Source organism: Grammomys surdaster, unplaced genomic scaffold, assembly GCF_004785775.1.
Source record: "Grammomys surdaster isolate TR1022 unplaced genomic scaffold, NIH_TR_1.0 131, whole genome shotgun sequence".
NCBI classification, from domain to species: Eukaryota; Metazoa; Chordata; class Mammalia; order Rodentia; family Muridae; genus Grammomys; species Grammomys surdaster.
In genome coordinates this window covers 8,180,641-8,195,998 of record NW_021604589.1, presented here as the reverse complement: position 1 = coordinate 8,195,998, position 15,358 = coordinate 8,180,641, and the positions used below count along the sequence as shown (strand labels likewise).

Genomic DNA, 15,358 nt, shown 5'->3' with positions numbered 1-15,358 from the left:
AACACGTGAAGATTACATGAAATTTGAATTTCAGTGACCATAAATATGCATTTATTGAACCAGAGCCATAGGTGTGAACATGTGCCTGGTCTTTTGCTACTTTTGAATGATAACAAGAATCAAATAAACCTAACATCAACCACATGGCTGACAGTTTCAAACATTTACACTCTGGCCCTGAACCAAAAACATTGGACCCCATGGTTATAAGGAAGAGAGGTTGAACACATAGTAATTATGTTCAATAATGTAGATAGACATTATAGCACAATTAATAATACAAGAAATTGGAAATTAGTAAAATCTGGAAGATGAGCAGCAGTAGTATATGGTGTAGACTTAACTTAAGCAGGAGTTAAGGACTGGGGTACAATGAGAGGCTTCTAGGGGCTAGGCACATTCTGTTTCTTGTCTTCAGCACTGGTTAACTTTGTGAGATGGCAGGTCAACTGATTTTTAAATTGTCCCCTTGTAATTTTGTATTTTATGTATTTGTGTTTACACGTGTGGGGACTAGAGGTTGATATTGGCTATTTTCCTCAGTTGCTATCCACATTGGTTTTTGGGATAGGGTTTCTCACTGAATCTTGAGCTCACAAATTCAGCTAGAGAGGCTAGACAGTGAGCCCCAGAGATCCTCTCTTGTCTGCCTCCCCAGTGCTGGGGTTACAAGTATATTGTTGCGTTCTGCTTTTTCCTTTCTTTGAGTGGGTCCTGGGGATAAAATTCAGGTACCTTGTGCACAGCAAGTACTTTACTGACTAAGCCATCTTCACAACCCCGATTTTTCTATTTTTGTAAATAGATATTTACTCCAACAGGAAGTGATTTCAAGGCTTAGGGTGTAGTTTAGTGGTAGAGCACATGCTTAGTATGCATGGGGCCCCAGATCGATATACCAACACTGGAAAGAAAAGACAAAGAAAACAAAGGTGGAGGGAGAGACTTCAGTTTGGCCACTCCTCCGAATGTTAAATATAAAGTTCCAGTCTGTCCTAGCAATTTCACTCTTAAACATGTATGCAAGAGATATGAAAACATGTGCACAATGAGTTTATGCCATTTTTTATAATATCATTATCCACAACAATCCCAAAGTAGAAACCATCCAAATCTTTTGTCAAGAGATATAGAGAAACCAAATGTGATACTGTGCCACAGTGGAGTATCATTTAGAAATAAAAAGGGATTAAATGCTAATACGTGATCTTCTGTAGCTGGATCTTGAGGATGTTGTGTTAGGTGAAAAGAACTATCCACAAAAGGCTACATATCATATGATTCCATTTAGGTGAAATACTATAGAATACGCAGATTCATAGATAGAAAGTAGGGGACTAAAGAGAGAAACTACTGCTAATAGCTGTGAGGTTACATTTAGAGGAGATTGGGGTGATTGTACAAGTCTGGAAATGTACTCAACTATAAATTTGAACCTTATAGTATTTCAATTACATATAAACTATGTTTAAAACAGATTATTGTTTCATAGCCCACTTTGAGTTTATATAGGTCAGAATACAGAAGTCTTAAAGTGACAGCCACCTACCTCATCAACACAGATAGCTGAAAGGACTGGCTCTTCCACTAGGCTATCCAGATTCATCCCTTGGGTTCAGGCTGATAGAGTAGTGCAAAGCAGCTTCTAGAATTTAGTTAAAAGGGACTACTCAAATTCTATTTCTCAGAAAAATAAGGCAAATTAAAACGTCTTAGCAAAATAACTGACTTCCTTGGACTTTTCCTGTGATTTGTTCCCACTTCCTTGACCTCTGTTTTTCTTTAGTTGAAGGGATAGCAGTGAGACACTGACAGTTGGCTACTGCTATGCATTGCTGCTTGTGAGCAAGTACTGTTAGCTTCTTGCAGGTTGCTGCAAGGTCCCATTATTTACCTGTATATATTCTTTATCTTTTCTTTTAATTTTCTTTCTTTTCTCCTCCAATCCTACCTCTTTTTCCCCCTCCTTCTCTTCTCTTTTGAGACATTCTTGCTCTAAATAGTGCTAGTTATTCTGGAGCTTGCTGTGTAGCCCAGGATGGCCTTGAACTTGCAGCAGTCCTTCTGCCTTAGCCTCTCAATGCTGAAGTTACAGTCATATGCTGTTATACCCAGTTGTAGGTATCCTTTTGTTTGTTTGTTTGATTGCTTGGTTTTGGTTTTTCGAGACAGGGTTTCTCTGTGTATTCCTGGCTGTCCTGGAACTCTCTCTGTAGACCAGGCTGACTTTGATCTCGGAGATCCATCTATCTGCCTCTGTCTCCTAAGTGCTGGGATTAAAGGCATGCACCAATACCACCCATCATAGGTATCTTTTTATAAATGGTTATCAGTCTCTTTTGTGTTATACTGCTCAGTCTTCACTTTTAGGTGATAAAGACAATGGTGGTTACTTTTGAAGATTTGAGACAATCACACAGATTATCTCCATTTGAATTTTGCTGCCTTCAAAGAATATGTATTTTAGGATTTTCTCCTCTGTACTATTAACTAAATCCAAATGGCAGTGAAGATAGCTCTGAAATTTCTGGAGAGTCACAAAGGCCTAAAACATTAGCTATGGCATAGATGAATTGTTCTGATTAATGAATAAATGTTTGCTTGTCTATGAGAGGGTGAAAGGAGTAGGTATTAACTTTTAATCTCTGCGTCATATGTTTGGGCAGGTCACTGGAGGTCACATAGCTAGCTCGTGAATTCGCGTAAATCTCTCAGTGGTTTGTCCACTTTGAGTAGAGGAAATTCAGATTGGAGGGAAACCAGTCTCTAATAAATGCAAATACTTTAATGGTATTTTTAGGAAAAGGAGATTTGAAATGTCTGGCATAGATTGCTATTTTAGTGACCTCACTGATCCTTTCTAAAGGCAACCAACCATAGGAGGCCCCTTGAAAAGCATCACTGAATCACCCCATTTCCTCAATTTGAAATGATGTCTGGGACTCATTCGGTGGTGCTGTCAGCCACAGACTTCATGCAGTCATAACAATACCTTGAGGCAAGTGCTGCTACAATCTCTGTTTCATAGAAGACTGAGGCCAGGTATGGCTTAGCAACTTGCCTACAATCATATCACTGGGAAGTGCCCCAGTTGAATTGGAACTCAGGCAGCACTGTTCTACAGTCTTAATAGTGCTACCATTTTAGGAAGAAATCTTGCAATACAGAGGGAAAGCATGTATTAAAACTTCAGCTTGGGCTGGGGATGGGAACTCAGTTAGTACAATGCTTGTTTAGTGTGCATCAAACCCTGAGTTCTATCCCTAGTACCATGTAAACTGCTAGTGGTAGTGCACACATGCCATCCCAGTGCTGGGGAGGTGGAAGCAGGGGCATCACATGTCCAATGGCATCTTCAGCTATTTAAGTTGGAAGCTGGCTTGGGCTGTATGAGATCCTGTCTCAAGAACAAAGTTGTACTTTGATATTTGAACTTAAAACCCCAAGTATGTTAGCAAGTGGTCTGCCACTGAACTATATAGTACCAGCCATCCATGTGTTTAAAATGATACTTAAGAAAAATATAGCAAAATATAATAGTGATTTTCAATCTAAGATGATCACAAATAATCCTTATTTTCTCCTAGATTATCTTTGTGCATTTGTGAAGACTTTTTGTAACTTGAATGATCAGTTCCATTTTTTCTAAAATGGCCACAGCACTATTTCTGGATTCTAGGTGGTTTTCTAGAGACCCAGCATTCCCCCTCCCCTCACCAAGCAGGACTGTGATCTATTTTCTTTCCATTTGACCCTGGTGTGCTTTTGCAACAGCCATAGTATGTGACAAGAGGGCCACTGCCTTCTGAGGCTAGATGAGGTGAAATGACACAGCCTCTACCTGGTGTCTTTCAGGACACGGTCACCTTGGAGAGGCCACATGGAGCCATGTGGAGCCTCAGCACTTCTTACCCTCATTTGTTGAGGGCCTCCAAGCCAGGCAGAGATGGGAATGAGCAAGCCTTCAAATGACTCCAAGTCATGCTGACTGTAGCCTGTAGCCTTCTGAGCAATCTCTATTGAGAACTGTTTATGTTTAGTCAAATCCCAGTGCTAGCATTGGTAAAATGAGGTACTTGTTTCTATGTAAGCCGTCATGTTTTGAAATGAATTGCAAGTAACCTATAGAGCTCATATTACCTTTGTGGTTATGGTAACAGTGACACTAGTTCCTGCTTCCCCAGCACTGAGATCACAGGTGTGTTACTCATCTTGTTTTTTTCATGGGTTCTGAGGTTCTCAGAACTTAAGTTCTCATGCTTGCATGGCAGTCACTTCACTGAGCTTTCTTCCTGGTCTCTTTTAGTAGTATCAGAAGGAAAAGGGACAGAGACAATATTATACTAAACCTAGCTGTTTGGGACTGAAGAACATAGCCCACTCAGTCTGAAGCTGTGCTCCTTGAACTACTTTCCTGCACTCCTAGTCAGAGGTCAAAGGTTCCTTCAACCTCTCTCACCCAATCCAGTTGGGGTCCAGCTGCTCCCAGCCTCCCATACCCCATACCCACCTCCCTGCCATTCATGTTAAACTATACAGTAGTCTAAGTTACCACCTCTAGTTTTCTTGCATTCTCTGAGCAAGTTAGTGGCATGCTTTCTTGATCACAGTGGTCTTCTGGTGGCTTCAGATCCTCAAGGTCACAGACAGGCCCAGAAACATTAGGGGTCCAATTTACTGAGTCCCGTCCAATCTTTACTTTCTGGTTTCTGGAAATGAATGTGTTTGAAGGAATTGTGCAAAGCTCCATGGGGCTGCTTACCTGTCTGAGACTATTACCACTCCTAGCGTCACCACTTCCTTGACTTTGAGCTTGCGTGATGCCTCCAGTGGTGAACCCTGGGAAGTCTGGGCCCTTAAGTCCAGACAAATTCTACTTTCTCCTGGAAAAATGAATATAGACTAGATTGTCCTAAAAACTGATGGAGTACTCAAAGAAAGAGTGACTTTTAAGCCCGTTCTGACCAATAACATGTGTTCAAGCTACTGAGCACAGTTTTAAAACCAAAGAGTCACTGATTTCCAGATCTGAAAAGAATCTCACACCACACATTTTTTTTAATTTCTTTTTTTTTTTGAACATGAAATGCTTTTTTATAGCATGTTTTACAAGGGGAGGTGGTAAGAGGGGCCAGGTGGTGGAAAAGTACAAAATCTTCTTGGGCTATGCCTTGAAACATGTCATGGTCTATATGGTACACTGCCTTGAATTATGATCTACCTGCTGTTCTTCAGAAGATATAGTACACTGCTTTAGTTATGGTCTCCCTGCTATTCTTAAGATGATATGGTACTCTGCTTTGAGTCTATCTGCAGTTGCTAAGCAGGATCTTGCAGTTGCCAAGCTTCAGAGGACATTGTGCAGGTGGGGAAAGGTAGGGGGTGAGGGTAAGGGCGAGGGTCCTGGCTTCTGGCATCTCCCCCTTCTCTGTTTAGTTAGAGAAGGCATCTTATGATCAATCCCAACTATGTGAATTTTGAATTTGGATGTCTAATTATGGGGGGTCTTAGACAAGTTCACAACCCCAAAACACTGATGTGAGACGAGTCACATCGATGGTCGAAGGTTTTAGGCTGTCGACGATGGGCAACGTCAAGGGACTCCGATGTGGGTGAAAGGAGGGTGAGAGCCCTGTCTTAGGCCATGTAGGCTGCACCCACTCCCAGCACCACGCACTCCTTTTCGGCTGCATTGGGTGGGCCCCTGGGAAGTGGACCTACAATAATCCCGTCATTGGGCTAACTCACAGCCATCCTAGTCTCTTGTAAATGTTCAAGTTACCAACCATTTGTCAGTTGGGGTGTAATATTGTCATAAAGGAAGGCTCCCCAATGTTAGCGGCCATATCAAGGGCGACCTTGGTTTAGGAAAAAGCCAATTTTTGTTGTGGTGATCAAGAGGCCAAGCTCTCTAGCGAGAGAAGCGAGGGCAAAGCCAGGCATACCAGGAACCCTTCTGGAGGGCGTGGAAGTCTAGCGGTCGACCATAGGGGGAGGCAGGGGAGCTGGCAGCTGTGTCAGTCTCCTGCAGAGTCACTTCTGGATCCTCTTCAATTTTTGGCTGATGGTAATGAACTTCAACCGTCTTCTTGATGGCAACATCAACCTGGTTCCGTGGATGACAGGTCGCCGGCAACGATCTCTGTCTCGCTCAATCTTGATGTTGTGCGCACATCCTCTCAATGAGGGTCCATCCAGAGGGGTCCTTGCCTCGAGCCCCACGTCTGGGTGCACTTGACCCGACCGGCAGGTCCTAGTTATTCGTGGGGGTGAGGAGGACTGCAACCTGCTATTCTTCAGAAGATATGGTACACTGCTTGAGTTATGGTATCCCTGCTATTCTTCAGATGATATGGTACACTGCTTTGAGTCTATCTGCAGTTGCCAAGCAGGATCTTGCAGTTGCCAAGCTTCAGGGGACCTTGTGCAGGTGGGAAAAGGTAGGGGTTGAGGGTAAGGGCGAGGATCCTGGCTTCTGGCCCATCTGGATTAGAACTTCTAACAGCCGGCATCACGGGTGATTCATTTTTACCTGGAAAGAAAAAAGAAGGGGATTCTCAGGGAGATTTCTCTTCCCTGGATGTAGATTGTTATTCATCGTATTTATGGTTGGGCCTGACTTTGTGAGGGTATCTATTTTTTTCATTAATATTTGTGGTAGCCGGTTAGCTGTGCCTTCTGTGGTATTGGACAGGCATATCAGTCCTCGGCTCCATAAGGGAATTGGGTCTGGGGCATTCCCTTTACGGGTATGAGGGTCCTTCCCCATATCTGTGGCAAAGTTTTGTTGGTCTTGGTGGTGCCCGAGGTCACCAACATGGTCAGCAAGAGATTTCCCATGAGTTTTCAGCTTTAGAGAGAGAAAAGTGAACAAGGCATGATGGAGAGTATTTCAGGGGGACTCCTTTTGAGGGGTACCATTCCCCCTCTTTTGTTTTTAAAGCCAATTTTTTAGAGTTCTTGTAAAATCAGGGCAGAAGCACCAACAGTTGCTCCTTCCACACTCAGAGAGTCATGAAGACCTTATTTAAGGATATATAAATCTATATTAATAATCTTTTGTCAAAGGACTTTTATAGCACCACTGACAATTAATCAGACTATATGATATATCGATTAGAAATAGCCTTTTCTACTTTTTGTGAGATTACCTCTCTTTTGTCAATTAACTGTTGAGGAAGTTAGGGTTTACCTCTCTCTTGAGAATATTGGACAGAGGTTTAAGTTCTTTTGTGGAGAGCTTAAAATAGGATCTTAGCCAATTTGCAACTCCTAGAAACTTTTGAAATTAATTTAAAATAAGTAAACTCCCTTTTTTAAAAAATCCTTTATCTGTGTGGGTTTTTTATTGGATATTATGCATATTTACCCTTCAATGTTATCTCCTTTCTCATTCTCCCCCAAAATCCCTTATCCCATACCCCCCTCTTCCTAATTTTTGTGATGGTGTGCTCCAAACATCCTCCCAGTCCTATCTCTCTGCTCTCGAATTCCCACACAGTAGGGGATCCAAACTTTTGGGGACCTTGGCCCTCCACTTTCACTGAAGTCTAACAAGGTCACCCTCAATTCCCTATACAGGTGCTTGAGTCCCTCCCTTTGTGCTCTCTGGTTGGTGGTTTAGACTTTGGGAGTTCTGGTTGAAACTTTTGATGCTCCTTCTAAAAAGGACCAATGCATTCATACTTTGGTCTTCCTTCTTCTATGTGAGTTTTATGTGGTCTATGTGTAGATTCTTAGAAATTGTGAGCTTTTGGGCTAATATCCACTTATCAGTGAGTGCATACCATGTATGTTCTTTTGAGATTGGGTCATCTCACTCAAGATGATATTTTCCAACTCCATCCATTTGCCTAGGAATTTTGTGAACTGATTGTTCTTAATAGCTGAGTAGTACTCCATTGTATAAATGTACCACATTTTCTGCATCCATTCTTCTGTTGAAGGGCATCTGGGTTCTTTCCAACTTCTGGCTATTATAAATGCGGCTGCTATGAACATGGTGGAGCATGTGTCCCTGTTGTATGTTGAAACTTCTTTTGGGTATATGCCCAGGAGTGGTATAGCTGGGTCCCCAGGTAACACTATGTTCAATTTTCTGAGATACCGCCAGACTGCCTTCCATAGTGGTTGTACCAGTTAACAATCCCACCAACAGTGGAGGAGTGTTCCTCTTTCTCCACATCCTCGCCAACATGTGCTGTCTCCTGTGGTTTTGATCTTAGCCATTCTGACTGGTGTGAGGTGGAATCTCAGTGTTGTTTTCATTTGCATTTCCCTGATGACTAGTGATGCTGAAAACTTCTTTAGGTGCTTCTCAACCATTCGAGCTTCCTCAGTTGAGAATTCTTTGTTCAGCTCTGTGCTCCATTTTTTAATAGGGTTCTTTGATTTTCTAGAGTCTAATTTCTTCAGTTATTTGTATACCTTGGATATTAGCCCTTTATCAGATGTAGGGTTGGTGAAGATCTTTTCCCAATCTGTTGGTTGCCGCTCTGTCCTATTGACTGTGTCCTTTGCTTTACAGAAGCTTTGCAGCTTTATGAGGTCCCATTTGTCAATTTTTGGTCTTAGAGCTCAGGCCATTGGTGTTCTGTTCAGGAACCTTTTCCCTGTGCCTATGTGTTCCAGGATTTTCCCCTGTTTCTCTTCTATTAGTTTCAGTCACACCACACATTTTTAATGGAAGAGAAAACAAATGTTCATGGAAATCAGGAGACCTTTTTTCATAATCACACAGCAGGGTGGAAGCAAAATCAGCCAGGGACTTGAAGACTTGGGACATTGTTAAGGTCTTTCCAAACTCTACCCCTTCAGAGTGAAGAGGCCAGTGGCCTATTTCATCTCTCACAAGTACTTCTCAAAAGAAGTACATCATACAGTGCTTTAGAGTTTAAAAAAAGCACTATCACCATGCTGGCTGTGAGTGATTTATTAATAATGCTTTACTGTATTCTCATATGTACATAAGGGGTAAGTCTTGTTTCTCTACCTAAGGGATGTGAAGAAACTGGCACAGAGCTGAAAGCCTGGGCAGAAACCTTATGGGAGAGCACATGCTGGAGGTCAAACTTCATTGCTCCTGCCTCTAAACTTAGTTTTTCCAGGCCAAAAGGAGAGTGCTCTACTGAAAACGGCTGAGGAACTTCGTTGCATATGCAGATGCTGCTGTATTAAGTCAAATGAAGACTGGACTAGAGTTTTGGAGGTTAATTTTTGTCTATAATTTGTATAACTTGGACTTCTGTTGGCAGTAGGCACAGTCAAAGTTTTTGCTGGAGTGATTCTGGTGGCTTCTGATATTTTGACATGAACGCCTCATGGCCTCAAAATCATGTTGAATATGCCCCTAAGGATATTGGTTTAGATGACCCTGGACCACACAATAACTAGTGGCAAACTTGCTCACTTGCTTGCACATCCTTTGTCTATGTATCGTCCACTGACACTTCTTTTTCTCCTTTCCCCTCTCTCTTTCTCTCTCATTTTCATTTAGCATAACATTAAGGCTTCTTTGCTATGTAAGGTGGTTCCAAAAAGTCCAATGGGTTTTGTTCCCCCAATGGCTTAATTAATTCAGGGTATGTTATTGAACACTGACTGCACTCCAGGCCCAGCCACTGAGAGGTGACAATGAGTAAGTCTTTCATACTACAGAAGATCACAGTAAAATGCGAAGTTAGTGATTGCTTTGGTATTCTTAGGAGTTCTGATAAGGAAGTCTTTGAAATGGCTAAGCATGGTGCCCCAGCTCTCTCTCTGGGGAAACTAATGCAATCTCTATAGATGAGAAGATGTGGGAAAAAAGCCCTCTATAGACTAAACCAGAACTTTCCAGGCAGAGGATAAGCTATTCAAAGGACAGGAGTAGCATATTCAAAGGGATAGCATTTGGGAATAGATATGCTGAGAGCTACCATTTAGTTCAGGGTGGTATGTTCTTTTATACTTAGTAGGGGCCTTGATCATCCTTGTTGATCTTTATCCAAGTGATTTCCTGCTTTCTTTCATCTCTCGAATCCATTACATCTTTACCAACACCCAACTATGAGCTGTCTAGGTTTCCTTTAAATGATACAAATCCCTGTTCTGAGGGTGAGCCGACCCATTCAGAGTAGCTTTCAACATCAAAGTCCTAAATGGTATCATTGATGCTATCACTGCTAACACATGCTTGTCTTTGTTGGGCTCTGGTGAATTGCGTTTATGTGAAGGGGTCTGTTATCGGCTGTTGTTGAAGACTTTGATCCTGGCCTCTTGGGAGCTTCATGCTGAGACTGTCTTACAGATATTTTCTTGCTGTAAGAATTAGATAAAAAGACCTAGGTGTCCTGCATGTTTTCCAAAGTCCCTTTGTAGGTGAATAATGGTTGCATAGGAAAGATGGTATCTTCTCAGGCAGAATACAACCAAGATGAGCTAGGGAAAATTCTATTCCATCCTATCTCTGCTGGGCGTTGTAATTCATTGCTGCTTCAATCCTCTTCATCACTGGAATTGCTTTTCCTATCTGCAGAGCTGACTTCACTAGTCTTCATTTTCCAGACTCTATGCTGGAGAATGTGAGCATGACTCTATGCTGATAAAGGTTTATTTACACAACTAGATAGCCTGAATTTTTCTGTAAGGTGCAGTTTGCAGAGACTTGATTTACGTGACTCAGGTCAGCAAGGAATCTTGGGTTCAGACTGTAGGAGGCTGTCCTTTGAAACAATGTCCTCTAGGTCATAAGCAGAGCTATCATCTGTGGGGCAAAAATGTACCTGTTGGAGAGAAGGAATAAAAATAAGTGAAAGACAAAATGAGTCCTTCTCCAGTACAAATGACCATGTGTTCAGGGTTCCTTCGACATTCACCGTACTGAGCTCACATAGACAATCAGTTCATTTCTCAGGTAGCTGATCCAAGCCACATACTTTCTTCTTGTTGCTCCCCTATCTGTCTGAACTCAAGTTACTCCTCCATTTGTGCTATCCCACTGGATCCCAAATGAGTTCCTTTCATTTTTCTCACCCATGTTGTCTTTGTTTACACTCTTCCTGACCCTCTCATTTTATCTTTTAACTACAACCTCAGGAGAGACATCAGCAACTCTTTTTGGGGTCCCTGAGAAACAGTTTGAACTCAGTTGATTAGATCATGTTTACTTTGCTCTACTAATTCTAGGTCTAGTGGTCATACCTCCAGTAATGTCTACAGAGGGATGGGCTGTGGAGATGGCTCAGTGGGTAAAGCTCTTGTCATGTAATCATATGACTTGAATTCAGATCCTCAGAACCCATGCAAAACTGGATGTGGCAACACATTTATGTACAATTCCAAAAATCCTGTGATGAGATAAGACTGAGACAGGGGAATCCTTGGAATCTGGTGAGTCAGCTAGACTCGTATGCAAAGTGGTAAATCATAGATACTTTCTCAAACGATGTCGAAGGCAAAGAAGAAAACACCTGGGGTTGCCCCCTGATATGTGCCTGTACACATTCACACATCCCTACCTCTCTCTCCCAAATGAGAAATTGCTGATGGATTTATTCTTTGGAGTGGCTTTTTTTCCTCATTCAAGCACTGTAACCTGGAGTAGCTGCTGCCATAGATAACTTGGTTAAATTTCAGGGAGTCACCCCCCAACACACACACTTTGAGATATGTCTCAATCTGTAGCTCAGTCTGATCTTGAACTCAGGGCAGTCTTTCTGCCTCACATTCCAAGTACTGGGATTCTAAGCACCAGCCACTCTGTCCAGCACTGACTTTTCTTTCATAGCAGGTCAAATCTCTGCATTTCTTTCACCAACTGAAGTCTTTTGTTTGTTTGTTTTGCTTTTATTTTCTGATGAAACATCTGTATTGTGCATTTACAGACTGTCATCTTATTTTTCCTCATCAGAGATATAATAAGAGATTATGACCATCTTGTTTTTGTAAAAATTAGAAAGCTACCCCTGGTTTCTAATTTTATTCCTTCCCTTATATTATTGGTTATGTTATTGGTTGCTACTGACTTATGCAATATGATTCATCCCGGGGTACTTATCAGCGGGTGTAGTTTTCAACTTGGCATAGCACAGAACTCAGACTTTGAGAAAACTTTAAAGCAGCTGAGTTGTGCAGATGGACAATAAATCAACCACCATGACCATTTTATTGCTTGTAAGATGGCTACCTCATTTGTTCATAGTGACTTTTCTAGTTGATTAAAGTGCAGTTTCATCAGGACATGCTTGAGTCCTCTAGGTGCATTAATATATAAAGCAATGAGAGAGGACTGCACCAAAAATTTTTATAACCACCTTCAATATTTTAACTGTTGATTCCAAGACTTTCTGGCTTTCATCCTATAATTCAACTTTCCATACTTTTTGCCAATGTAATTTTTATCTGGTGCATATTACAGGCTCTTATCTTTGTATAAGTCCTGCTACAAGAATCTTCTGTGCCTCAAATTGGTTCCTATGTGATCTGCAAATGAGGCAATGAGGGTGGCAGAACACAGGAGGTTTATGATTGACTAGATTCCAGGCCAGGAGAGCCTGAACAATTGGAATGGAATTGTTATCTAAGTCATTCAAGTGTTTTACTGTCCAGGCAGCAGGACCTGATTTAATTGTGTTTTAAGAAAGACTTAAAATGGGTATCTGGTCCCAGAGCTACTTGCCCAGGGGACAGACTGTCATGGTTTCTGGCTAATAGTGATCTGTTCTGAGGTGTTGTTGATATCCAGGCTGACCCTCCTGTTGAAGAGGGCTGCTGCCATCTACTGATTGCCTTGTCTTGTGTGAAGTGAATAAAAGTCTGCTCTGTTAGACATTTGATTGCCTCTGACGACAGTCACTGAGGCTGATTTCTTCTTTTGTCTATGGGGAGATATAATGATTTTGGTTACTATTATTTGACAGTCTGAGTCTGTCCTTCTGTAGAATATGGAAAGAAACTAACTCATACTTGTTTTTGAACTGTATTTGCAAATTTGTCTATTCACTGAAATTTGTCATCATGTGTTCACTTCAGTTTAGCGTACATTAACAAAATGTCTGATGTAGTCAACTTAAAAGGAAGAAAGGCTCACTGAGTTGCTGGTTTTCTGTGATCAATTAGCCACCTTGTTTTGGGATTCTGCTGACAGTGTATGCCATGGCACAATATTGTGGCAGAACAGACTCTTCATGAGAGAAGAGTGAGGGGAAGGAGCTGGGGTCCCCAAACTCTACTTTGAGGATACACACCTAAGGACCCTAATTCTCCATTCCTCCTCTCAGTGCCACTGCTTCAAGATTTCAATACCTTCCAATAGCACTACCTTGAGGATAAAGTATGCAATCTAAGGACTTTTTATTTAAAGCTGAAGAAATTTATTAAGTTTAGATGAAGCCAAATTGCCATGGAGGTAAATTATTAGAGATAAAGAGGAGTATCATTTTGTAACAAGAGAGATAATTTCCCAAGACAGCACAATAAATATTAACATGCATGTATCTAATAAGAGTATTTGTGAATCAAAACCTGAAAGCTAAGCAAAAAATCGTAACAGATTCCAGCACCCCTTTATCGGTAACTGACAGATCCAGTAGGCAGATAATCACTCAAATGACAGTTATTTCAAACTACCATTCATCACACAGATATTATTGACATTTATAAGTTATTTTACACAATAACAACAGAATATGGATATCTTATTAGCTGAAATGCAACGTTTGTCAAACACAGCATATCTGAGGCCATGCTATAATTAAAGGACATTTAATAACAAAACTATATAGCACCAAGTGAGCAGTGGTGCTTTAAAGGTTACTTACTGTCTTGGTAATTGTGTAGCATGGTGAAAAGTCCAAGTCACCAGAAGCACATCTGCCAGCTGTGGTCAGAGACAATAACCTACTTTTGTGTTTCCATAGTCATACTGAGGACAAGTGACCTTTTTCTATTTTATTACGTTCCACATTTAAAACAAACCCACAAACCCATGCTCCTTTAGTTGGTAATTTTGTGGTTTAAGGTGTCTTTGAAATACTGCACTGTAGTGCTCGCCATATTTCCATGTGGTAGAACATTATTTGTGATGTGCTTTATGGAGAAAATATATCTGATAGAGAAATTTTGATCAGGCCTCAGCACTGGTGCAAGTGTCTGTGTTCAAGTGTATGGAGTGAGTAGTGTATATCAAATAGGATGCCTTTAAAAAGATGGGATGTTGATAAGTTGAAAAAGAAGTTGGTGAGAAAAGGCTTGCAGGATTCCTTTGGGGGTAGTTGTTTGGTATGTTCTCATTCAGTGTTCAAGATGACTTTGAAACAGATAACTGCAGAATAATGAAGATGAACTGAGTACATATTACATTATAGCAAAGATACTGGTGTGGAAATAATGTTTTTTGGTTATGTAAAAAAATAGAAACAGGGAATGATATCATATGCTTATCCTAGTGCTCAAGAGGCAGAAATAAGAGGATCAGGAGTTCTAGTCATTCTTTGTAGCATAATAAGTTCAAGGCCAGTCTAGACTACATGAGACTCTATATTAAACCAAACAAACACAGAGAAGGAATCAGTACTACAGCACTTGCCTAACACGTGAAAAATTCATCTAATACACACCAACACACACACACACACACACACACACACACACACACACAAAGACACACACCATGGGAGGAAGAGGTGGGGACAGAGAAAGAGAAGGAGGGAGGGAGATATAGAGAGTTCCTGGATTATGCTGCCATATCTATGTTGTGGTCCTGTTTTGTTTCTTTGTGGAGCTGGGAATTGAACCCAAGCCTTCATGCATGCTATGCAGACACTCTGTCCTGAGCTACACACGAGACCTGTTTGCATTTTTAACAGGTGGACTTCTCTTCCAGGAGTAACTAGCATGGTCAGTGCAGGAGCCATGAGTGCCTCTGGGAATCTAATGGACTTCCTTGATGAGCCCTTCCCTGATGTGGGGACATATGAAGACTTCCACACAATAGACTGGCTGAGGGAAAAGTCCAGGGACACTGACAGACATAGAAAGGTAGGTGGTACCATGTTTAAGGGGGCCCTTACCAATAGTTCCACAAGGCTTCCGTCTTTTAGTTAGGATGCGAGCCTGAGGTTATGTATTGCATATTGGTTCTACAGAGGGAAAGAACTAGTAAGAAAGCAGAGACAAAGCCTGAGAGTTACAATAGGAAGTACCTTGGGTAGAAATATGACTAGTGCAAGCAACAAGGGAACCCTGGAGCCAGAAATGTTTGGATTACCTCTTGCTCTTGACACCTTCATGGGACTTGAGTTTGAAGATGTCATTTCTTGGGGCTTCATTTTCTTATCCTTGAAGATAGAAGTGATTTCTTTGGAGAGAGAGAGAGAGA

The 15,358-nt window shown here is 41.4% G+C and overlaps 1 protein-coding gene across 3 annotated transcripts in view; it reads left to right on the top strand.

Moving 5' to 3' along the window:
- Clcn4 (chloride voltage-gated channel 4) overlaps positions 1-15,358 on the top strand; it is a 67,561-nt gene that overhangs the window by 15,698 nt on the left and 36,505 nt on the right. For all 3 annotated transcript variants that reach the window (XM_028762132.1, XM_028762131.1, XM_028762130.1), the window contains exon 3: positions 14,864-15,018. In XM_028762132.1, coding sequence (XP_028617965.1) covers positions 14,875-15,018 — 144 coding nt within the window. In that variant the 5' untranslated portion in view covers positions 14,864-14,874. The remainder of the gene's footprint in view (positions 1-14,863; positions 15,019-15,358) is intronic.